Below are 24,236 nucleotides of genomic sequence, written 5' to 3'. Positions count from 1 at the left end.
TCAGCATTCAGCAGTGTAATAACCACCGGCCTGATCATCTGCACCTGTTTCTCACTGGTTTACGCCTTAAGTTAGGATTCGTAGGTCACTGTGTGGCTTAACAAACAAAATGCATTCCTCTATGTGGTACAGGGACTGGAGTGAAAATAACGAGAGACAATAACGAGAGTCCTTCAGGAAGCCTGGAGAACTGTTGCTCAAGACTAGATTAAAAATACAAGAAAGAATGGGGGGTGTCAAGACTTATGCACAATAATGTACAACCCTAACTCTCCCATCTTCCTTTAAAAGATATAGATAAAAAGTAGTGTTTATTTTTTTTGGAGTTTGTTGTTTATGTATTTATTTATTTATTATTATTATTATTATTTAGAAGATTGTCTTGGTCTCTTTTCTTTTTCTCCTAATCTCTCATATTTTCCACCAGCAACGAACAAAAAAACTCATTTGTCCTTAAAACACAACGCAGTGCAGGTGATAAAGGAGTAGTCTGCTTCCTCCCTTCCTCCTCTCTCTCACACACACACACACACACACACACGTTTTCGCACCGTGAGCTGCAGTAGCAGGTGAATGCACAGAGTTATGAGGAGAGCGGCGCTTTAACCGGCGGTGTACGTCTTTGTTTTCTTCTTAAACACTCGCCGTGATGAAAGCGGTTTAAAAAGAATGATTGTTTAATGGGGAGAAGATAAAACAGGGAACGAGTGAAAGAAAAAAAAGGGAATGGAAAAAAAAAAAAAAAGCACAGAAGCCTATTCAGGCACTTTATCGCAGGTTCCGGGCGGTTGTGCGGGATCACACTGACTCGAGCAGACAGGTTTAATTAAATATCTGCTCAGTGGTGAGAGACTGCGGGACTGAGAGCGCTCCATCATCACACCGCTAACCGTTAGAGAGAAACAGTGTGAAGGCGTGTCTGTGAGAGAGAGAGACAGACTGAGAGACAGACAAGACAAGACGATAAAAAAAGAAAAAGACTAAGATAATGAGAAATAGACAGCAAGTGCTACAAAGAAAGTGAGACCATGTAAGACAGAGAAAACAGACAGAAGACACAAAGACACAATGAGAGAGAAAGAAAAACAAAAAATGAGATGGGATGAGACAGAATGAGACAGTGAGAGAAAGAAAATGAAAAAAGAAAAACAATGTGTAAAAAGAAAAAGTAAAAAAAAAAGAAAAAGTGAGAAAAATAGTGTGCGCGTGTTTGTTTTTGATAGAAAGAAAGGTTGAGACAGACAAGATACAGAAAAAAGGAATGAGATACAGCTGTAGTATGTGTGTCACCGAAAGACAAAGACAACGAGAGAGTGAGTGAGACAGAGAGGGAGAGAAAATACGAGAATGAAAAAGAAAGATAGACAGCGAGTGTGAGTGAGAGAGAGGTGACAAAAATAAATCGGCATAATGTGGGAGAGAGAGAGAGAGAGAGAATGAGAAATGTGGAGAACAAAAGAGAACAAGTGAGACAAGAAGAATGAATAAATGAAAAAAAGTGTGTGTCAAGGAGACAGAGAGACAGTTATGGAGGGAGAAAGCGAGATGAATGAAAGAGACAAACGGTGAGTGTGAAACAGAATGTAAGACAAAAAAACAGTGAAAGAAAAAAGAAATAAAAAAAAGAATGAGAAGAAGTGCATGTACAGTAGCAGTGTGTATAGAGAAGGAGAGACAGAGATACAGAAAGAAAAAGAGAGAAAGTGCGTGTGTGTGCCACAGAGAGAGAGAGAGAGAGAGAGAGAGAGAGAGAGAGAGAGAGATGGAGAGAGAGAGAGAGAGAGAGATGGAGAGAGAATGCAGTAAGTCAGTATTAGGAAAGGGAAAAGTCATAATGCTGAGATAATACACATTAGAAATGAAGGAACAAAAAGCGAGAGAAAGAATGGTGTATGTAAGAGAGAGAGAGAGAGAGAGAGAGAGAGAGAGAAAGGAAGTGTTTTATGGCTGGCCTTCATTTGCCTCCTACTACATTTATGGCTTGCAGGAAGAATGATTCAACCTCACACACACACACACAGCATCTCCAAGGCCACGATGGACAGATCTAATGCAGCCAAATGTGGGGGCCGGTGTGTGCGTGTGTGTGTGTGTGTGTGTGTGTGTGCGTGTGTTTAGGGGTGTTATTGAGGGAAAAGTGTATGAAATGGGCCTCTAATTGATGTCTAATGCACTGGAGGAGGTTTCGGAGCGCTCCGTGAAGCGGGGTTAAAAATCCATTTCACGTCCAGGCAGCCTGTGTGCGAAAGCTTATTGATCATCACCGTTAATCGTCTCCAGATGTGCTAAAGACATCAGCAAAGTGCATAAAAAAACCCTAATCGTTTCCTGCTTACCCTAAACTTAGTTGAGAAGGCAAGAGATGTGCAGTGATAGTGATGCTCATATACATTCCTTATACACTCAAGTTGAGGGCGATATGGCTGATTTGCAAATGCACTTAACAATCCTGTTTCAAAACAGCGGACCGTCACGTCTTACAATAACAACTGATTCTTATTGTTGTCGGTATATATACAATTACATTGTTATTTCATAATTTTGAAAAAAAAACAAACAAACAGTATTGTTTTAGAATGTAGAAAATAAATCCGAACTCGTGTGCAAACTTTTGACTTGCACTGTATATTCTTACATTTACCATAAAGGTACATCTCAACCGTTTGGAAGAGGCCTGCATGTGGGTTATTATGAGATAAACAATATTATTGCTGTAAGGAAACATAAAAATGAATAACTTTGTTTAATTGTTTCTTTTTCTTAGTTTGTAAATAGTTATCTAAATAGCTAATTTAAATCCAAAAATAATATATTTTATAAAGCGACCAAGAGATAGAAAGTGGAGGCGGTGAGAGAGAGAGAGAGAGAGAGAGAGAGAGGAGAGAAAAAAAACATAATACGCCATAATTAGGGATTATGTGAAGAGTGAAAAAAGTTAAAAAGAGAGAATGAGACAGATGTGAAGATAAAGAGAGAAAGAGTGAAACAGGAGACAGGAAGACAGACAAAGAGAAGACGCAATAAATATTGTGCGAGACAGACTCATTATCTACATTCGCTTCATGGCTACAGGGCAAAAAAAACTAATTCAGGGGGATAAAAGTGCAATACTTCTAGTTTTCACCAATTCTTCTACTTCTTTTTTCGCTTTATATATTAATTCTTTTCCTCCATTCCATTTTCAGATCGTTAGCCATGGTTGTATGAAATGCGGCTTGTTTTATGCTTTCAGATGTACCTTACTGATACAAACTGAAAACGTGGTCAAAACAACAGCTGACCCGTTACAGCGAGAACAGTTTTTAATCTACAGTCCGTGTGAGACTTTACTCAGGTCTTACCTGCGATCTTGAGGACAGGCTCGGTGCTGTAAAAAAGGGAAAGGAGAAAAAGACAGAATTAGGTCACTCCACTGGCGATTCGGTATTTATAAAACGCAGTCAGACAGGCGCGACTTCTCATTTAACCAGGATGTCCGTCTACCGCCTCACAGGGAAACAGAGCTCTATAACGGATCTGATGTTAATGAACTCCAGAGGGAGTTGAGAGCTGCAGGACTGACTGATCGTGCGCTCACCAACACTTCTAAACGCTCAGAAATTAGCCATTTCCTGTCAGTCTAATGGAAACTGAGCGCTCAAGAGCAAAGTGGACAATAACGGGAACTTAGGATGCACTGCTCTCTCTACGGCCAACTTCACAAGAGCATTCTGGCAGCTATTAAAAGACTTGGCAGCTCACAAGCTTCAGGATCATTACTGGCACTTGAATATTTAGACGCATTTCTGTGCTGGTTTTTAGTTATTTAAGTACACTTTTGGTGGTGATGGTATTATTGGTGAGGATGGTGGGCAAGGACAATTTTCCTTGGAGATGTTACTAGACACGGTAATGTTACTAGTGCCATTGATGTTGCTAGTCATGGTAATGGTGCTAGTACCAGAGATGTTACTAGTGTTGGAGATGTTGCTGGTGATGTTACCATCATTGGTGATGTTATTAGTGCCAATGATGTTGCTAATCACAGTAATGGTAATGTTGATGTTACTACCAGTGGTGATATTACTACCGTTGGAGATGTTACTAGTGCTAGTTATGTTACTAGCGATGGTGATGTTACTAGCGATGGTGATGTTACTAGCGATGGTGATGTTACTACTAGTGGTGATGTTACTACTAGTGGTGATGTTACTACTAGTGGTGATGTTACTAGTGCCAGTTATGTTACTAGTGCCAGTTATGTTACTAGTGATAGTGATGTTACTAGGGATGGTGATGTGACTAGTGATGGTGATGTGACTAGTGATGGTGATGTGACTAGTGATGGTGATGTTACTAGTGATGGTGATGTTACTACCGTTGGGGATGTTACTAGTGATGGTGATGTTACTACCAGTGGTGATAATACTACCGTTCAAGATGTTACTAGTGCCAGTTATGTTACTAGTGATGGTGATGTTACTAGTAATGGTAATGTTACTACTGACAGTGATGTTACTACCAGTGGTTATGTCACTAGTGTTTTAAAGCTCACTAGTGTTGGAGATGTTACTATTGATGGTTGTGCCAGTGATGTTGCTAGTCATGGTAATGGTGCTAGTACCAGAGATATTACTAGTGTTGGAGATGTTGCTGGTGATGTTACCATCATTGGTGATGTTATTAGTGCCAATGATGTTGCTAATCACGGTAATGGTAATGTTGATGTTACTACCAGTGGTGATATTACTACCGTTGGAGATGTTACTAGTGCTAGTTATGTTACTAGCGATGGTGATGTTACTAGCGATGGTGATGTTACTAGCGATGGTGATGTTACTAGCGATGGTGATGTTACTACTAGTGGTGATGTTACTACTAGTGGTGATGTTACTACTAGTGGTGATGTTACTAGTGCCAGTTATGTTACTAGTGATAGTGATGTTACTAGTGATAGTGATGTTACTAGGGATGGTGATGTGACTAGTGATGGTGATGTGACTAGTGATGGTGATGTGACTAGTGATGGTGATGTTACTACCGTTGGGGATGTTACTAGTGATGGTGATGTTACTACCAGTGGTGATAATACTACCGTTCAAGATGTTACTAGTGCCAGTTATGTTACTAGTGATGGTGAAGTTACTAGTAATGGTAATGTTACTACTGACAGTGATGTTACTACCAGTGGTTATGTCACTAGTGTTTTAAAGCTCACTAGTGTTGGAGATGTTACTATTGATGGTTGTGCCAGTGATGTTGCTAGTCATGGTGATTTTGCTATTACTGGAGATGTTACTAGTGTTGGAGATGTTACTAGTGTTGGAAATGTTCCCAGTGCTGGTGATGTTAGTGCTTGTAAAGTTTTTAGTTCTGGTAATGTTTTTTAGGTGCTGGTGATGTAGTGAAAGTTGGTGATGTGGCGAATGTTGGTGATGTTGCAAATGTTGGTGATGTGGCGAATGTTGGTGAGGTTGTTTTTGTTTGCAAAACTCGAAAATACAGATCCTTTTCTCTCTTAAAGCATCTTCCCATCTAATGTTTAAAGACTCGTTTCCTCAGGAGTAGAAATGGAAACCCCATAAAGCCCTCACTTCAGTGTAACCGATCAGACCAGTGAAGCTCGACTGGATCATTCATTTGGAACTGTGCCACTCATGTCTCGTTCTGAAATGTTCGAGACGGTCAATGAGCGAACACTGGAGCAGAGATTAGAATGGATTTTTAACTAAAATGTCTGATGGATGTTCGACCCTGGACTTTCACCTTCATTTACTCTGGACTAACTTGATACGAAAACACTGCCTACTGTTCAGGGGTGAATTGTTCTAGGCAGAAATCCAGTGAAGTGGAAGTGTGTGAGGAGTTACAATGGCAGAAAGTTATTGAGGAAAACACTCCCTCAAAAGAGAGACAGAGAAAAGTAGAGGAGTAAAGAGAGAAATAGGGTGGGAGGGAGGGGTTAGGGCTTACGAGCACAGGTTGGAAAGCTGTTATAAATCTGCTCCATAAGGTCAGTCATATCAGAGGAGGAAGAATGATCCAGAAAATCATCTGAGAACACATACACACACCAACACACAGTCATTAAGACACACACAAAAGTATTTGAAAGAAATGTCAGTCCCACACACTAACATTATTTCCACCACAAAAGATTCTTACAGGTTTCTTTGGTCGGGAACGAAAAAATTATGTTTGATTTTGGGATGGTGCCATTTCACCACCATGGCAACCCTAAAAACGTATCTTTTTGGTGTTCATACAAAAAAAAAAAGATGTTTGCGCAGAGATGGTTGAGAATTATTGTTAACAACAGCAATATAAATATCACAACCATGAACCTGTGTTTTAAAGAAGCAACAAATATTGTTATTTAATAAGTTTATAAATGATATAAATTATATATTTATATATTTTTTTATAACTGAACAGAAGCCTGTTCAATTTGAGGTTAAATAACTATCAATTCATATATTTAAGTTAAAAATGAATAAGATCTTAAAGTGGTGGAAATGATGGGTTGTATTTTTTATTTCTTGAAAGAATCATATGTTGGAAAGTAAACAAGCACCAGCCCCAGGAATCATATGTTGGAAAGTAAACAAGCACCAGCCCCAGGAAAACAAAACAAAACAAGCCCCCACCAAGAAAAAAAAGAAAAAGGGGAAAACTTGCATTCAACCAACCAGAAGAAACCATTTCAAGTGTAGAATTTGAAGCGCATTCAAATGAACCTATGTGTGTGTGGGTTTTTTTGTTTGTTGTTTTTTTTTACCGTTGTGTTCTGGATGACCTTTTCCCTCCTGACTCAGAGAACCCGAAGAGGAACCGCCGTTAACTGCAGAATCCAGCTCAGGCTAGATAAAGAGAGTGTTGAAGGTTACAAATGAGCTAATGAATTCAATCACAAACGCAAGTTACTGAGGAAACACACACAGACATTTGGCTGCTTCATGTGTTTATGTTTGTGTTGTTCCTGTCAAACCCAGCCGTGGCGTTTAGCACAAAGATTCTGACAGCTTCACGTCCCTAATGAATAACGCTCATGAACGCAGGCCAAAAATACCCAGCTGTGCCGTTTAATTGAGCTTCTCCCACAAGGGGGGTGTTTTATATCAGATGCTTAAGGTTCAACTTAAAAAGCAAATGCATCAAGGGACAAACCTGCTGTCCTCAAAACAGAGAGCCAAAGAAGATGTACCTTGTTTGGCTTGAGTAATTTTCAAAACCTGGCCAATACTAACACATCTAAGAAGTAATTCATTACCTTTAATGTAACAAACAGCTGGCGAGCCAGCCAGGAGCGGCTCACCATGGTATGCTTAGAACCAATGTCATATCTTTTAATGTACTGCAAAGCTAGCTAGGATGATAAGATCTAGATCTACTTAACACTGTATTAGCTTTCTTCCTGTTCCTCCTGCCTTTTTTCCGTATCCAAGAAATAATTTATTACATTTAATACAGTAGGTGAATTAGCAATGAGCTTAGATACACATCTACTGTAAAATTATCTGGGGTGTGATCAGTGTTTACTTAAATCCAAATTAATCTACCCACATAGTATGGCTTTTCTCTGCATTTGATGGTGACCAACCAGGAGCCAGAGGTAAGTCAGAGCTAGCAGTCCAATCGCTATGTAAAATAAAATGAGCTGCCAGCTAGGAGACACGAGTATGCATATTAATCAGTACTAGCATTTTTAATAAAGTTATGATTTTATGATGTTTATTTTATTTACGTGATCTGGGATGAGGAAATCTATATCTACTTCATTAAATGTACCTCCTGTCTTTTCTCTGCACCCAACAAACAATTACTAAATATATCTGGCGAGCCAGCCAGGAGACGAAGATAGATACCAGTACTACGATTACCTACTATAAAGTTGCATGTTATGAATGACCTGTCCCTGTGTCTCCTAACTTTTCTCTCTGCACAAAAGAAAAAAATTTTTTTCAGTGTTTAATGGGTGACCCAGCCAGGATATTCAGGTTTGCTTAACTAACAGTATATGTTTAAATAAAAGTCCTCTTTTTAAATATAATAAACATTGGGATATATAAATAATTAAAATAATATGCGTGTTACCTGGTGCAGGAGCTGGCGTAGTCGGTAGAGCTGAGACTCCAGCTGTTTGTTGTGATCCTCCAGGATCTGCATACGTGCCTCCAGACGGCCCTTGTGCTGCCGGAGGAGCTTAGCCTCGGCCAGCAGGTCGGCCTCATCCGGGACCGCGCCCTCTGTGCTCTCAGTGCTCATCACACTCTCTGCACCACGCTGTCTCTGCTGCTCACGCAGCTGCTCATACTCCCTGCGCAGAGACCTACAGAGAGACAGACGCATCAATAATAATTTAAATGCAGGTTCCTCATAAACATAGTGCATTTGTGATTATGTTTTCAGAGAGATACGGCTGCTGAGAGCTTGTGTTCTGTTTTACGATGAACTCTGACGAGTCAATCCGAGTTCCCGAACCTCCTGGGACGTGTGCCAACCCTGACCAACAAACAGCACAAAGCTACAACACTCACCGGCTATGAATCAACAAAATTCCAGCCAGTGATCTCGTTACACTGCTCACAACACAGTCAGAATCTGCAGCATCACTTATCACTCATGATGTTTGGCTTGCTTGTCTGTTTCTCTCTCTCACACACAGACACACACCAGATGTGAGAGTGCGATTCTCTCAAATGTTTGAGTAACAACTTTGCACTCAGACAACAGCTTGGTTTCTTTGCCTGATGGGAAAAAACTTGCTAGTCTTTCTCTTTTCACTACTCATCAAGAATCTCTCAGCTTTCTTTAAAAAAACACACGCACACACACACGCGCTACAGCTAATTAAAACCCTAAACACCTAAGCAGATTTAAATCCATTCTTTGAAATGTCACTGCAAATTCCCACTTGTCCTCTGGATCTCACCTCAAAGCGGTGAAGGCAAACACGTTCTTCCGCCGTTACGTAACATAAGAGTGTGATTCACTTTAATTTATTCCCTACTAAACTTTGCAGAGTGGAAACTTTTATCCATATGTTAACAAACAGCTTCACAGCGAGCCATTGTGCAGCATTTTTAGCAGGTAAAGTGGGTGTGACTTTCTGTGTTTTTTGACAGACAGCCCATTCGTTTACCGTTGCTCCTCCTCCAGGCGAGTGATGATGCGCTCCAGCTCTCCTCTCTCCTCCCGTTCTACAGCCTGCAGGATCTGGGCCGGGCTCTGAAGCACCTGTATGGAGCCGTGGGTGCTCACAGTGTTGTATTTGGGCGTGTGGGCGGGACTTTGAGGCTGGCTGCAGGACGCACCCTCGGCACCAAGGGCCTGGCAGTACTGCAAGATCAATGCGTGCTCCTCGTCCCTGAACACAATTATTATTAGCATTATTATTATTATTATTATTAGTAGTAGTAGTAGTAGTAATAATAATAGTAGTATAATTCAGTTGTATCACTTTAAACATCAGTTATATTACAGCGCTGGGGTATTCTTCATTTGGATTGGTTGGAGAGTGTTAATTTTAACAGTAGATATGATGAAATTTTCCTGTATGTATAAAGGAGTCTCCAGTATTAGCACTTTTTTGTTAAGCACTTAAACACTCAGAATACTGTATGTTGCTATTAAAATTTATCAACTGCTTGGTTAAAGCTGTATGACTATAAATTAAAATTATTAATTATTATTTTAATTAAAAAAACACAACAACAAAAAACATCATAATTGTGTTTTTTATGGTTTCATAAAATACAAAAATAATGGCGTTTGCATTTTCAGTATAAATTCAAAATAGAGTAATATAAAAACAATTATATTTATGATAAAAGTTTCTCATAAAACAAACATTTACAGTCTAAAAAAACACTCAGTTTATTATCCAAGTTATATTAATTAAAAAATATATATAAAAGGATAATAACAATAAAAAAAAAACGTATTACTTACTACCAACGGTGGCATTAAATTTACTATGATAGCCTTAGGAAAAAGTGACTCTGGAAAGAGTGTATACATTTTGTGTTCAAGTGAGTGTAAAGATTTAAAAGGTTCCCCCAAAGCTCCAAATACCGGATGGCAGAAAATGATATTTAAAGTTGCTTTTGCATAATTACGCAAATGATTTAAAATCTGCAGAACACTACGATCCTGAGCTACATCATCATCATCCTCAGTAATGCACCGTAGTAAAGACGGAGTTGCACATTTGCTTCGGCTCGTTCTTTTTTTTTTTTTTTTTTTATCCACTGCAATTGAACTATCATTTTGGAAGTCCATTAATACCTTTTCTTCCTCAAGAAACATTTATGTAAATATGAAACGGTGTGAAAATTGCCCTAAAAAAAAAAATCCATTTTATTTACATTATTAAACCTTATTATTGCATTACATTATTACAGTATAAGCAGGTGTAGTAAAGAACTCAGTTTTATGGGTATTCAAGAGGAAGAAAAAAAACATTGAAGAGAAATGCTTGAAGGAGAAAAAACATTGAAACCAACTAAACTATAAATATATATTTTTATTCTCTTGAATTTTTACAGGGGTGTTCAAGACAAACACGGGATGTTTGATTGTGCTTGGATACCATTAAGGTAGAAAAGTTTTCTCACTACGCCAGCGCCATGATCTGACCACCTGCTTCACGTCTGCAACACTAGCCTCCCAGGAACTCCTTCAATTGCCCAATTATGTGAAAATGTCTTGGATATGGAGTCAAGACTGTAATAATTCCCAGTCGAGTTCCTGTAACGTGCAAATGGTATTGGTGAACGATTGTGTGTATAGTTCTCACAGACAAATATGTCTCTTCCACAAGTTGGCGAGACGAGTTATCCATCGATTTTCAAGGATCAGACGTCGCACTCACTGAATGCTCATAAGAACGCCTGCCGAGCCACCTCAGCCAGGATCGTCATTCACGTTCGGCCTTCAGTTGCACCTTTTAATTGTTTTAAAATGCTCAAATGTGTAATGTTTTAAAAGGCTCAAATGCTTGAAGTACACCTTTATTGACAAGAAATTTTATCACAAGTCCTGGTTTGACTTGAACGCCCTTGTAAATCAGATTTTTTAAAAAGTGCAAAAAAAAATTTTTTTTATAAATAAATGGAATTAAATATAAACTGTTTAAGTACAATTTGACATCTTATATTAAAAAAAAAATAAAAAAGGAAAGGTATAAAATAGAAAATTATTTGAACCTTAGAAGAGAAATAAATAAGTTATTCTTTAAGAAAGCTTTTAAAAAAAACTCTCATATCCAGCACAATATAATGAAATGCCACAATGTTCTGGTTCACATTTTTGCACTGAATTTTAAACCAATTATTCAGAAAATGAAGCAGTGACTGAAGATAATGTTTAGTATAAAGGGGAGAACAAGGCTCATACCCAGATCCTGTGGAAATCATTTATTTATTTAATACTTATTAGATAATCTTTACCTTATTTTGATTAACTGGATATTAAAAATCAGTGAAACTTTACTATTTGTTGTTTGATCCCAGATGTAAAAGTAAGGACGTGGCTCGGGTTTGTCGCGTGGATAGCCGCTGGACTCGCTCCTGTTCAGGACACATTACCACTCGGCGTGTAATCATCCAGATTACCGAGCTTCAGATCAAAGCAACGAGCCAACATCCCGATAAGAAGACAATCTCAAAGCAAACTCGTTATTGAGACACAGCCTGAGCTCGACACGTCACCGGATTAGACGAGACAATTTGGAGTAGAGATATTAAACAGACCCGGGTGAGAAAGACGAGTAGAAAGGAGAGGTGAGAAAGCTACTATACATAAAAGAAAGATAAGAGGGAATACCTAAGGGAATAGCGAGCGCTAGAAAGGAGTTCAGATGTAGTGTAGGTCTCAGAGGAGTAACGCTCGCCCTCAATCAGGCTCAATCTATAAAAGCCATCGCCGGCTCGGCTCCCTCAACACCACCTGTCTGTCTGCGTCTCTCTGTCTCGATCGTCTCACTCAATTCGTTCCTTTTCCTTTTTCCATTTTTACAAAAAAAGCTTTTATGTTCTGGAAAGTACCGAGAACAAAGTTAATGGGAAATTTTTCCTTTAGTTGGTTATCATGTAGGATCAGGTTTTTTCTCTCTTTTTACATTGAGAGAATAGTAGATCAGATACTGTATACCTATAGATATACATAACTGTTTGATTGTGTTGCCTAGCAACGAAAATGGCGACCCTACAAGCAAGCGTAGCAGTTTAAAAAAGTAAGCAGATCCTACCGCGCTTAATTGGCCATCTTGGATTTTTTTTACCTGCGAGACTACAAAGAATGTGCGCGGACGTTTGACCTTGCTTATTTAAAAATCAGTCATGCTACCTGCTAATGCGCCACCAGGTTCAGTCAGTTGGCACCATTCTAAGGACAGAAACATGACTTAGTATGCCGCTTGACCTTTAGCTAACAAGCTGACCCGTAGTTTCATCCTCGGCTCCTGCGTCTTTTGCATCTTCGGCTCCTGCTTTTGCTCTATTTCTATTCTAACCGTCGCCTTCGTTCTCCCTTCGTGCACTCATTATCATCATCATCATCATCAGCCGCTCAAACGACTCAGATGTCGTTTAGGAGATTAGCGACTGTTTAATGACCTTCTGCTCGGATGACACATCTCCAGAGTTCCTACAGCCTCACCTCCATTTTGTTTACATCAAACGGCGAAAATTTCAAGAAGACACGACATGGTCAGTACGGCTTACTTCCTTGTTCCGTGTAGGTTCCGTGTAATGAAACACATGAGACTCTAAGCTATCTGTGGAAGAGCAACAGATCTCTGGAAGCTTAAGTAGCCAGGAAAATATGTCTAATGTAAACACGTAATTTATCTTCTATACCGCTTATCCTGTGTACAGGGTCGTGGGAAGCACGGTGCCCCGGAGAAACGTGGTACACATGGTACTCTTTCCAGGCTTGGTACACCCAGGATAGAGTGCCAATCCATCACACATACTATGAGCAATTTGGGAACGCCAATTAACATAACTTGTGTGTCTTTACAGTGTGGAAGGAACCTAGAAGTATCTGGAGGAATTTCATGAAGCACGGGAATAAAATCCTTGACCCTGGAGGTGCCGTCCACATGTAAATAATTATAATAATAAAATGTAATAATAATAATAATAATAATAATAGTTTATGATCATTAATTTAAATAATAATACTAATACCAAGTTTGGCGAACAAACTAATAAAATGAATCACTACCACAAACAAACAAGAACAACAACAACAACAATAATAATAATAGTAAGACGAAAAAAAAAGAATAAAAACGTGGATTTAGGGGCCACATCAGCGCTGATCAGAGCCAATTAAATGTTAAACCAATGGGATTTTAAAAAATATACATACAAGTAGGGCTGGACCAGAATATTTGAATATTCGAATATTTGCTCGGAGGGATGGCATTAGATTTTTCATTCTGAGATTCGAATATTCGGGGGAAACATTTTTTTAACCCCTGCGAAACGGTTCTCATTCGCGCTTAAATGACTAGCCCTTGCGGCAAACTTGTGTCATGCACACTCGGTCCGCGACCGGCACTAGGACCCGGAAATAATGCGGTCACATCGCTCAGTCACTGAGTTCGCCCATGTCGCTTCGGACGCTTTCGCCGATTCTTGAAATACTCATTTTCTTGGGTTTGCTTTCAGATTGAGTGTGTGTTAATAGGACGCAGGTTCAATTGTGTTTATCCCTTGCTCCCCATTCGAGGGAGTCCTTAAAAACAATCGCGTGGTTATCCTGCCTACTCGTGTCACTCCGCGTTTGGGTTTGCCATTCACGCTACAAAGGGCTAACCGCTAAAGCTACGTCTTCTGGTCTACTCAGGTTAGTTCATGACAACTTGCCTGTATCCATATTACACAAAAATGTGACTTTGCACTCCCTTGCATCCGCAGCAGTTGGATGAACCGTTCACGACATTAAAATGCAACAGACAGACACACACAGAGAGATTCCTGCCTTTATTAGAGATAAAAATATATTCAGCCCCCTCCCATTGAAGCTTCAAATATTCGATGTTGATCACTACGAATACTCGTAGTATAAAAAATAATATTCGGACCAGCCCTACATATAAGTAAATGAATGAATAACCTTTCCAATATAAGTATCGATGTCACTACAGTTGTTTACTGCTGTAACTTGATTTTAAGAAACATTTTAAAAAAGTGTTTAAACTTACATCTATAAATCTTAGTGGTGAATAAAGAGAAAGTTTTTTTTTTTATTATCTGTCTTAAATCAGAATTGATTTTATTAATTATATTACAATAGGTCTTGGTCGTTATACTGTAAGTCTTCCTGCTCCGCACGCTGAGAGTGAACTTTATTACCCAGAACCTGAGTAGCGTGAAAGATCCAGCAGTCCTGCTAAGCTACACGCAGTCAAAACTAGCCATATGGCTAAACGGCTAACGGTGAAAGAAAAGATTTAAGTTTGTACATAACTTTGAACTCGATTCATCTCAGTGAGACTAAAGCTTCATATGAGTCTCAGCTGAACTTTGGAATAAATAAATGTATTGTGCGGAAGGAGGGTTGTAGAATTTAGCCCTGAATACCTACTTTGTATTCGTGTTCTGGTAATTTTCCGCTGTGCAGAGCAGGAAAACTAATAACCACCAAACCAACTCTATTGTACTTATAAGCAGCTTAATTTTGAAATTTTTGATTTAAAACAGAAAAACAACAACAATTAACTATCTCTTAAAGTAAAATACTTTGCGCTGTACTTCTTTCTCCTAAAACGCTTCTCATCATGGTGGAGATGCTAGCAGGTGATGCGATTTGCTTTACACATACACGCTGTCGTATCAGTCAAACGAAGGCGTTTTTTATGATTTAACCCACACATCTGACAGAAATGTTGACGTTCTGGATTATTCTGTCACGTTTCCGCAGCCGCTGTGATTTTCCGTTGTTTGTAAATACCATAACGTTTTTTTTGTGGGGGGGGGTTGCATTTGCTACGTACTTAACCCGTTAGCACTGACTGTTAGCTGGTTGATGTTTCTGATCATCCGACAGTCTAATATTACACTCGGTGCACAGATTGTTTGGGTTCGATGTGTTTACTGTCCGACGTTTGAGTCGGGGGAAGATTTATACGTGCATCACGTCCTCTGGCTCTGCTCGAGAGAGTTATTCAGAGAGACCACGTGCATCTAAGTCTGTGCCACACACACACAAACTCTAACTTCATTTCAAGACTGTCTCCTCTGCGCTCTAAAGTAGTTATTACGATTCCGACACACGGCCAGACGTTTATTATGTTTAATTGGCTTATTCTTCTTTCCGAGCACAGTCGTCATCATCATCATCATCATCAGTCTGCTGAGACGGAGACGGAGCCTGTTATCTAATGTAGGTAGAGTGCAGACACACACACACACACACTGTCCAGGACAATGTCAAGTGTTAACACAGATTAAAAGGAGTACTGTTTGTGTGTGTGTGTGTGTGTGTGTGTGTGTGTGTGTGTGTGTGTGTGTGTGTGTGTATTTATTTATGCTTTCTGAAAAATCCCTGCACCTCGATGTCCTTCGAGGAACCGCTGCTATAAATTGTTCAGCAGATTAAAAATATATATTTTACAAAATTAGATAATTTAGAGGAAGAGAAGAATGGAGCACTAATGCATTATGGGTAAAGGAGTTTGAATACGTACATGCTTCCAGTGGCCGAGCTGCTGTCTGTAGGCAGAGAACCGTTAGAGCGCTCCATCTGAGCCAACCTGAGAGATACAGAGAGAGACATCATGAGAAACACACACATAGTGTAGTGAGTAACGGAGATTCTCGTAAGAGAGACAACGAGAGAGAGAGAAAGACAAAAAAGCAATGGACAGAAAGAAAGAAATACAGAGAAAGTCAGAGATTTTCGACAATAAGATGAAGAGAGAAACAGATGGATTAAGAAAGACAAAGATACAGAAAGAGAAAAAGAGAGAAAAAGTCTGTTTGTGAGAGAGTTTTTGATACAGTGAGACCAAGAAAATGTGTGAGAGATTAGGACAGAAAGAAACAGAGTGAGATTTCAGGAATAGAGAGACAGAGAGCGAGAAAAAAAGTGAAAAAGACAGGAGGCAGAGTGAGCGATTTGAGAAAGGGATAAAAAAGAAAATAGAGAGAGACAGAAAAGGTGTGAAAGAGAGATAAGGCAGAGAGATTTTTGAGAGACAGGCAGAGAGAAGGACCGAGAGAGAGCGAGAGAACGAGCGAGAGAGAGAGAGAGAGAGAGAGAGAGAGAGAAATTATATTTTTGAGAGACAAATAAAACATGAAAGAGAGATGAGAATCAGAGAAGGAGAGAATTTTAACAAAGAAAAAGAGAGATATAATGAGCGAGAGATATTTAAGGGAGAACAAAAGTAGGAATGAGAGAAAAGAGAGAGAGAGAGAAAGAAAGAGAGAGAGAGAGAGAGAGAGAGAGAGAGAGAAAGAGCGGACTGTAACATGTCACGAGTTTCCATTAAACAGAACCAGCACCAGCGCAGCAGCTTTACACGAGCCGTATGTTATTTTTCACTTTCATTCTGAGGAACAGATGCTGAGCATCAGATATAAATTTCTAATCAGAATTCCGGTGTGATCACACAGGAGGTGTGTGTGTGTGTGTGTGTGTGTGTGTGTGTGTGTAAGTGTGTGTGAGAAAGCCTACTCAGGGAAAGAAGAGAGATAAGAAACAGAAGAGAGATCAGCTCCTGAAACAGACGGGGAGAGATGAGCTGTGTGTCGAGTGGAACATGGAGATTGCTCACTCTTTCTCTGTGGCGTTATCCTGTACAGGGTGGTGGAGGCTGTCCCAGGGCACGAGGCAAGTACACCCTGGACGCTGTGCCAATTCAATCCAAGGCACACACACACACACACACACACACTACAGGCAATTTGGGAATGTCAATTATCCCGAGTACCCCAAGGAAACCCCCTAAAGCATGAGGAGAACAGGCAAACTCCATGCACACACACACACACACACACACACCCCGAGGCGGGACTTGAACCCTCCACGCTGGAGGTAGGAGGTCACACTGCTATCCCACTAAGCCTACACACCATGTTTAACACGCCTCTGTATCAAAGCTGTTCCTCTTTAGATTTTAATACTGAGCGTGAAAATAATCTCTCACGGGAAAAAAAAAACATAATAAACACACATAATGCTGAATATTTCTCAAACCCGCCGTCTGGATTAGCGTCTCGCCCCCAAACAGACCGCGTAATGGGATCCGAGCTTCAGAAGCAGCCAGCATTTACACTCCTATAATAACTTTCAATAAGTGTTTGTGTGTGTGTGTGTGTGTGTGTGTGAGGAAAAAAAGACAGAAAACACTGTGATAGCGCTTATAACAAAAGAATGAGGCCAAATACTGATTCTAGCGCTTTGTGCGTTTGTGTGTGAGAATCACACACACACACACACACACACACACACCGCTTGGTGTTTCATTATGCAAACTGCACTGTGTAATACGTTGCACATTACCATACTGCCCGGAGTGTGTCTTCGTTGGAGAGAAAGTGAGAAAGAGAGATGATTACCTGCTGGCGTACTGCTCTATCCTCGAGTGTGTGTCGTCATGGGGAAGCTGAGGTGACAGAGGCAGCCTATAAGAGGAAAAATATAATAGATAAATAAAATAATAATAATAATTAAAAAAAAAAAAGCACATAGCCGAGCTAATAAAACTGCTGAGTTACTGAACTGCTACTGTTAATGTCGAAGACGGACAGAATACAGAAGGTTAAAATGGGGAGTGAGAGAGAGAGAGATGGAAAGATGACGGGAAGGGACGTGCAGGTGGACCGGTGAATCCATGCATCAGTGCAGGCAGCATGCTCTCTGTGGGTGAGGAAGAGGAGGCTGAGGAGGAAGAGGAGGACGGGTGTGGTAAATCTGCTGTATATATAAATACTCACTCATACTGCTCGGGACACATGCTGATCAAAGTGACTGGGCTGCAAGAGAAACACACAGGACCAGAAGGGGTGGGAAGGGGGGTAGGACGAGAGGAAGAGAGGACAGAATCTTTAGGGTCAAAGGTCATACAAGGCGAGGTCAGATCCAAAAGATAAAGAGAGAGAGCGGTACGAGACGCGGACGCATTTCAAAAGAAGAATCGATCAATTTATTAATTTTTTTATTTAATGCCGCAGTTCCTCTATGATCCTTTAGGTGTCCCAAAATATTTACATATTCGGACAGCACCGTGTCCTGTATGGTAGGATATAATTATAAATATAATAATAAATTATAAAACCGTTATGCTACCTATATCCTAAATTGACACCTAGGTATCGTGATGATATTGTATCGTGTGGTTCTCTACACCAATTAAAGCTAATCAGGCTATTTGCTTTAGCATTGAAACCAATATTGTTTTATGCTAACTAATTATACACAATTCTTCGTTGTATTTGGTCTGGCTTTTAGATAAAGTCCTTCCATGCATCATCTGGCGGATATTCATTGAAACACAACACATTTAATTAAATTCCCGATTGTTGCTTGCAGCAAGTCGCGGCGCACCGAATTGTGGCATCTCGCGGGAAAAAACACGCATTCTTAATGGCCACATCTGTAGCTAACATGCAATTTAGCCGTTTAGCTACCTCATCACACATTCACACATCTCAGTGTTACACATTTCATATTACACATCTCATTACACAGTGTAATATGAAAAAAAATAACCTTCACAGTATCCGTTTCTGTGTAAGCTTAGACTCGCACCTTAGTTGTGACACGGTGTTGACGTTTCTCTATGGACGTTTCCCCAGTGCTCAATGCTTAACGCTAAATGTAATTAAATTGTCATTTCTGTCAAACGGAGGGTTTTTCTTCGCAATCCGTCAAAACATCTGAGAGAAATGTGGACGTTTTCTTTTAGTCTGTCTCATTTCCATGAGCACCATGTCCTTACTTTTTTCTGTGTGTGTGTGTGTGTGTGTGTGTGTGTGTGTGTGTGTGTGTGTGTGTGTGTGTGTGTGTGTGTTTCTCCTGGGAAAACCATTAGCTTTAATCATAAGGTAGTTTCTCTGCCTGATTCGAATGACTCATCAGACCAATCACGGTCACGCGGAAGCCTCCGTGAATTAGCGTGTCAGAAGCGTAATAACCTGACGCCCCCTCTTCCCACCCCACTCATTCTCCAGGCACTGTTATAGCAATTATCTATAATCAGCTCCGAGCAGAAACGAAGACGTTTTATACCCGAGTGATTAAAGTGCCGCGGTTTCCACGTGCCCTCGGAAAGCACATGGACGCTCGCGGTCACAACATCGTCTGACCAAACTAGTTTCATCAAAATCCAACACACAGCATTGGAGACAAAATACAAGTCTGACTTCATCAGGTGTGAAAAGCACCGCGGGTTTAATCAAGGAGAACCGCTCGAGACGAGAGACGTCTGAGTTTATGATTCTGGACGTGTTTCATATCCGAGAGAAAAAATGTAATTGGTTGATTTCATATGACATTCTTTGATCCAGTTTTTGAGATTTTTCAAAAACAAAATAAAAAAAATGGATAAGCATGCCATTAGCAAGGTGGGCGCGTTTCTCAGCAAGCAGCCTGCGCTTATGTTTCATGCTTCAAAGAACAAGAGAGAGAGTCAACCTGTTTTTAACACAAAGTCCTCATTCTGACTGGTCGTAAAGTCTGTTTTTTTTTGTTTTGTTTTGTTTTTTGTAAATTGATGATTATTTCGCATTTACAGAAGTCCTCAGTGTGAGTGTTCTGTAAGGCTTTAACTTTGTTTTCCGTCATAACAGGAACAATTTTCCAAGCAAGTCCATTTTCACAAAGCTCCGTCCCTTGAATCTATGCTAGAGTATAGTGTCGATAAAATGACACACACACACACACACAAAAGTGTTCCTGGACCAAAAGTCAGTTTTTCAAACAAGTTCTTTCAGCGCCATAATACCCTTTTAGCTAACAGATTAATTTGGCTTAATGACTAGCGACTAAGATTAGATTTTCTGGGATTAGATTTTCTGGGATTAGATTAAACTTCAGTAACAAACTAAGGAATACAGTAAGCACAACTACTGCAACTATAAATTAATGTTTTATAAATACATGCTTTTTTTTGTTGTATGGGGGTGATTTGTATTTTTCATAAACCTAGCTAATACTGGGGCTGGAAATGCTCTCCAGAAATTCCATCATGTTCCTAAGACTTTCTAAGCTATCTGCAAGCTGTACGTTAATTAAGGAATAAAAAAAAAGTGTGAAATATATTCTATTCAATTTTATTTTAAACAAAACCAAAAAAAAAAAGTAGGATATTTTACTTCTCATCAAACACATCACATCCCAATTAATTGTGTTAGTGTTGCTCTTCTTCTTTTCTTTTCCAGCATGAGAACTTCTTTAATACTTCACCACATTAAGCTGACTAAAAGCTTTTCTCTTTCCAGGACCAAATGGTGCAGAACAAGAACGTTTCATTGGTGCTAGGTTAATGGGGTCCCAATGAACACATGGCCGGATTAACCGCCGCTCCTCGAACGAACGCCAGCAGGTGAATGTGTTTTCGTTCTTCCGGCGCCTGGCACATCCCCTGAGGACACGGAGACGCCGGGAGACGTGCCGAGCATCCGTGAGCATCTTTTTAAATCTGCGACATCAAGCCAAATAGGCATTGACTTCTCCGTTTGAGGCTGCCCTGTCTCTGAAAACGGCTTTATTACACAGCTCGATGTGGCGCTGGCACGCTGCGAATGCGATCCGGCTAAATTTACCCGTCCTTCCTCCCGGCTCAGCGCCTGTCAGCCTGTCTGAGAGGATACTCCAGACCACTTAGACCTGTTAGAGAAGGTCAGGGTCGTTTCATATGATACTCTCCTGCGAATTGGGATTTTTATAGACTCTGTATTTCCGCTCAGGAGCGATGCTAGGAATATTTTATGGAGAAAATCAGACCAGTCGGAGTTTATCAATGGTACTTCATTCCCCTTATGTGCTAAATGCAATACTGGGGGGTTGTTAAGGCAGAGGCCTTCTGATAAAAAAAATGGGTCAGTCAAATGCCATAAACATATCCACCCATCCATTCATCCATCTAGGGACCCCAGTGGTCCAACCAGGGACCGTGGAGGCCAATTTTGGTTACCAGTGTATTCATTCCCATTTTACAACTGTGGTGGGACCACCAGTCAACATCCATACACACATTCACACACAATTTGGGAACACCAATTATCCTAATCTGCATGTTTTTAGACTGTGGGAGGAAACCGGAGCACCCTGAGGAAACCCACAAAGCACATGAACATCCTCCAGATCCTCTGGTTCCTTCCCACAATTCGAAAAAATGCAGTGTAGTCTGTCTGGGGTTTCAAAATTGCGAGTGTGTGTGTGTGTGTGTGTGTGTGTGCACGTACTCCCTGCCTTGTGTCCTGAGTTACCCTATACAGGATTAGCGGGATTGAAAATGTCTGGCTGGCAGGACAGATACTCCGTAAGTGCAGAGCGGCTTGTGTCAGAGGTCAGGTTCCGTGATGCAGCGAACCTGAAATAAAAAGTGAATCAGCGCATCGCAGAAATGTCTAAAGCGCTGCAGGATACAGACAGGTTTTATTGCCCAGCTCGCGCCTGTCGCCGCTGTCAGGACTTGTTCCTGCGCGCCTCGTTAATGTTCCCTGAACATAGACGCAGACAGGACGAGCAGACGCCACCGGACTGATCTGCTATTATAGCTTCTTTGGAGTTTCCTCTTACACACACACACACAGTTTATATCCACCCTGAAACTTGGTGATACACACTATCATATGGTGGGAAGTCATGTGACGCCTGATTGATTCAGGATTTACCACAAAACGTAGTCAATCAAGGGGAGACACCGGAGGTATGAGGCGAGCGCAGAGGAGTATTAAAAGTCTTTCATGCCGAAAATCTCCTCCGTAAAAACACTTCTTGGAGCTCGTGAAGCTTGATCGCAGTATTTTTAAATTTAAGTTGACAAGCATTAAAAAACAAGGTCAGACTTTCTGCTATAGTTTTATTTTTATTTGCTTTCACATGTCGGAATTAAGGGATAGTCTATTTTATTCCTCGTGTATCTTTATAGAAAATGATTTAAAGCCACCGCGGTGAGACGACTGCTTTCGCACGGTATTTGATTCTTTTCGTACAACAGCACAATGCGTTTCAGCAATTTCTCAACAATTATTGCTGTTTAATGTAATAATAAAAAAAACATAATACTTTTAATCTGTTTATAGTTATGTGTAAGTACAGTCGAGTACCCGCGAATTGTGAAAAAAACGCAAATTTTCAAAGATTTTAAATGCGTTTTTTTTATAGTTTAAACTCCTAAAATGCCCCCAAAACTTCTTAATTTAATTTCAAACTTAGCTAAATACATAAAAAAAAAGAACGTAAAAGTAAACCCGTATACTGTATGTACTAGAACTCATGCAAGCGCGTTTTCTTTGGTATCAGTACTGTAGGGTAAATACGGTAATAATTCATCATCACAAGCCGCATTGTTTTTCTCTACAGTACTAAAGAATTATACAGTACTATATTTTATATAGAAATTTAGCTGAATTTATGATATCATATAGTTTAAAAGTTTAGTGTTAAAACAAAAGAAAATTTTTATATTGCTACGAAAAAAGCCTTTAAAAAGAAATCGCAGAGGATATTTGTGGTCTCCGTGAAACTTCCGCGACAATTCTAAGGAAAAACCTGCGAATGACTGAGAGCGAGAACTGCGACTTCGTGGAGTTCGACTGTATTAGGTGTTTGTAAAAACATCAGCAAAAAAGTCCCTGCTCTCATTAAGGTTATACACGGTCATTTCCTCATCAGCCTCTCTGCTTTCTTTCAGTTGCAGTTGAAAAGACGACAGAAAACGTAGTTTCTCTGACACTGGAGGACACGTCCTTACAGAAAATGTCACAGATAACAAATTAGAATGAGATGACTAGCCTAAACATTGCGATCTGTGGTTCGAGGAAATGCATCAACCCACTTGGGACCAATCCGAATCGAGAGTGCATGTTATATCAGGACGTCTTTTTTTTACCCTGTGTCGTTTGTGTGTACGAAGACGAAGCAGGAAAATAAAAATGAACAAGGTGACTCCCGTCTGCTGCGACTTGCTGAGCTGCGTAGTTATTTGTGATGCGCTGCGTCGGGGTTCGTAACTGCATTAATCTGTATCAGCAAGGTCACTTCCTGCTGGAAGTTTGACAGGCAGGAAGAAAACTCTCTCTCTCTCCCTCTCTCTCTCTCTCTGTCTCTGAGCGTTATCCTCTCATCTGTCTGCTATACGTCACTGTAAACCACACAGCGCTGGTGTGTTTGCAGCGGGGCGTCTGAGCGACACTGACATTTCTCTCTGCAGGAGGAACAGCGCTGTACATATTCTGGGTTTCGTTCCAAAGATAGAAGAACGGGAGTGAGAGGTTTTTTTTGTTTTGTTTTTTTTTACATCTGTGCAAAGTATTAAGACATCTGGAACTAGAAAACCGAGAAGGAACTTTTCTGTGAACTGCTCAGGATGACGATGCTCAGGGGCGGGGCTAGAAGTTTTGATTGGTTCAATGTCACACAACACACTGCACTAAACATATTCGTTCCATCTACTGTGAAAACATTAGTCTCGGTTCTGATAGGATCATCTGTTAGAGCTGCACTTCTGAGAAACAGAGAGCACTGCAGCAAGTCGAAACTTTACACGAGTGTCTCAGTACTATTAGTTTTCTATTTATATAGTTTCTATAGCAACAAGCTCATGCAATAAAACTTAGTTTTAGGACTTTGTTGGGACGTAGTTAACTAATGTATAATAAATACAAGAAATGAGAAGGTTTTATTTTAATTTATGAAAAATCAATGTTAAAAAAATATGTTATTATAATGCTACCACTATTATTATTATTATTATTATTATTATTATTGTTGTTGTTGTTGTTGTTGATGATAATAATAACATTATTATTATTATTATTATTATTATTGTTATTATTGATTATAATAATAATAATAATAATAAATAATCAACACTAATAATAATATTAATAATTATTATTATTAATGATATTCTTGTTGTCAAGCATCAAAGATTAAATGATTTGTAAATATTAAATAAAAAAAGAAATGAATAAACAGACAAAAAAATCGAAGTAGATTTTAGTGGAAACAAATATTAATATTAATATAATACTAAATATGATATTATTCAGGAAAAGAAAAACAGATGG

The 24,236-nt window shown here is 39.7% G+C and overlaps 1 protein-coding gene across 8 annotated transcripts in view; it reads right to left on the bottom strand.

Annotated features, from left to right (window-relative positions):
• The window catches only part of LOC128510467 (utrophin-like), a 210,171-nt gene that overhangs the window by 2,235 nt on the left and 183,700 nt on the right, over positions 1 to 24,236 (bottom strand). For 6 of the 8 annotated variants that reach the window (XM_053482764.1, XM_053482765.1, XM_053482766.1 and 3 more), the window contains 8 exons: positions 17,934 to 17,972; positions 17,556 to 17,621; positions 15,680 to 15,745; positions 9,122 to 9,346; positions 8,074 to 8,308; positions 6,758 to 6,839; positions 5,953 to 6,033; positions 3,342 to 3,367 (listed from right to left, as the gene is read on the bottom strand). In XM_053482764.1, the coding sequence (XP_053338739.1) occupies positions 3,342 to 3,367; positions 5,953 to 6,033; positions 6,758 to 6,839; positions 8,074 to 8,308; positions 9,122 to 9,346; positions 15,680 to 15,745; positions 17,556 to 17,621; positions 17,934 to 17,972 (820 nt within the window). The remainder of the gene's footprint in view (positions 1 to 3,341; positions 3,368 to 5,952; positions 6,034 to 6,757; positions 6,840 to 8,073; positions 8,309 to 9,121; positions 9,347 to 15,679; positions 15,746 to 17,555; positions 17,622 to 17,933; positions 17,973 to 24,236) is intronic. The other 2 variants (XM_053482771.1, XM_053482770.1) reach the window with 2 other exon arrangements.

Source organism: Clarias gariepinus, chromosome 22 (assembly GCF_024256425.1).
Source record: "Clarias gariepinus isolate MV-2021 ecotype Netherlands chromosome 22, CGAR_prim_01v2, whole genome shotgun sequence".
NCBI classification, from domain to species: domain Eukaryota; kingdom Metazoa; phylum Chordata; class Actinopteri; order Siluriformes; family Clariidae; genus Clarias; species Clarias gariepinus.
The sequence above is the reverse complement of the archived record's forward strand: the minus strand, read 5'-3'. Positions and strand labels throughout refer to the sequence as shown.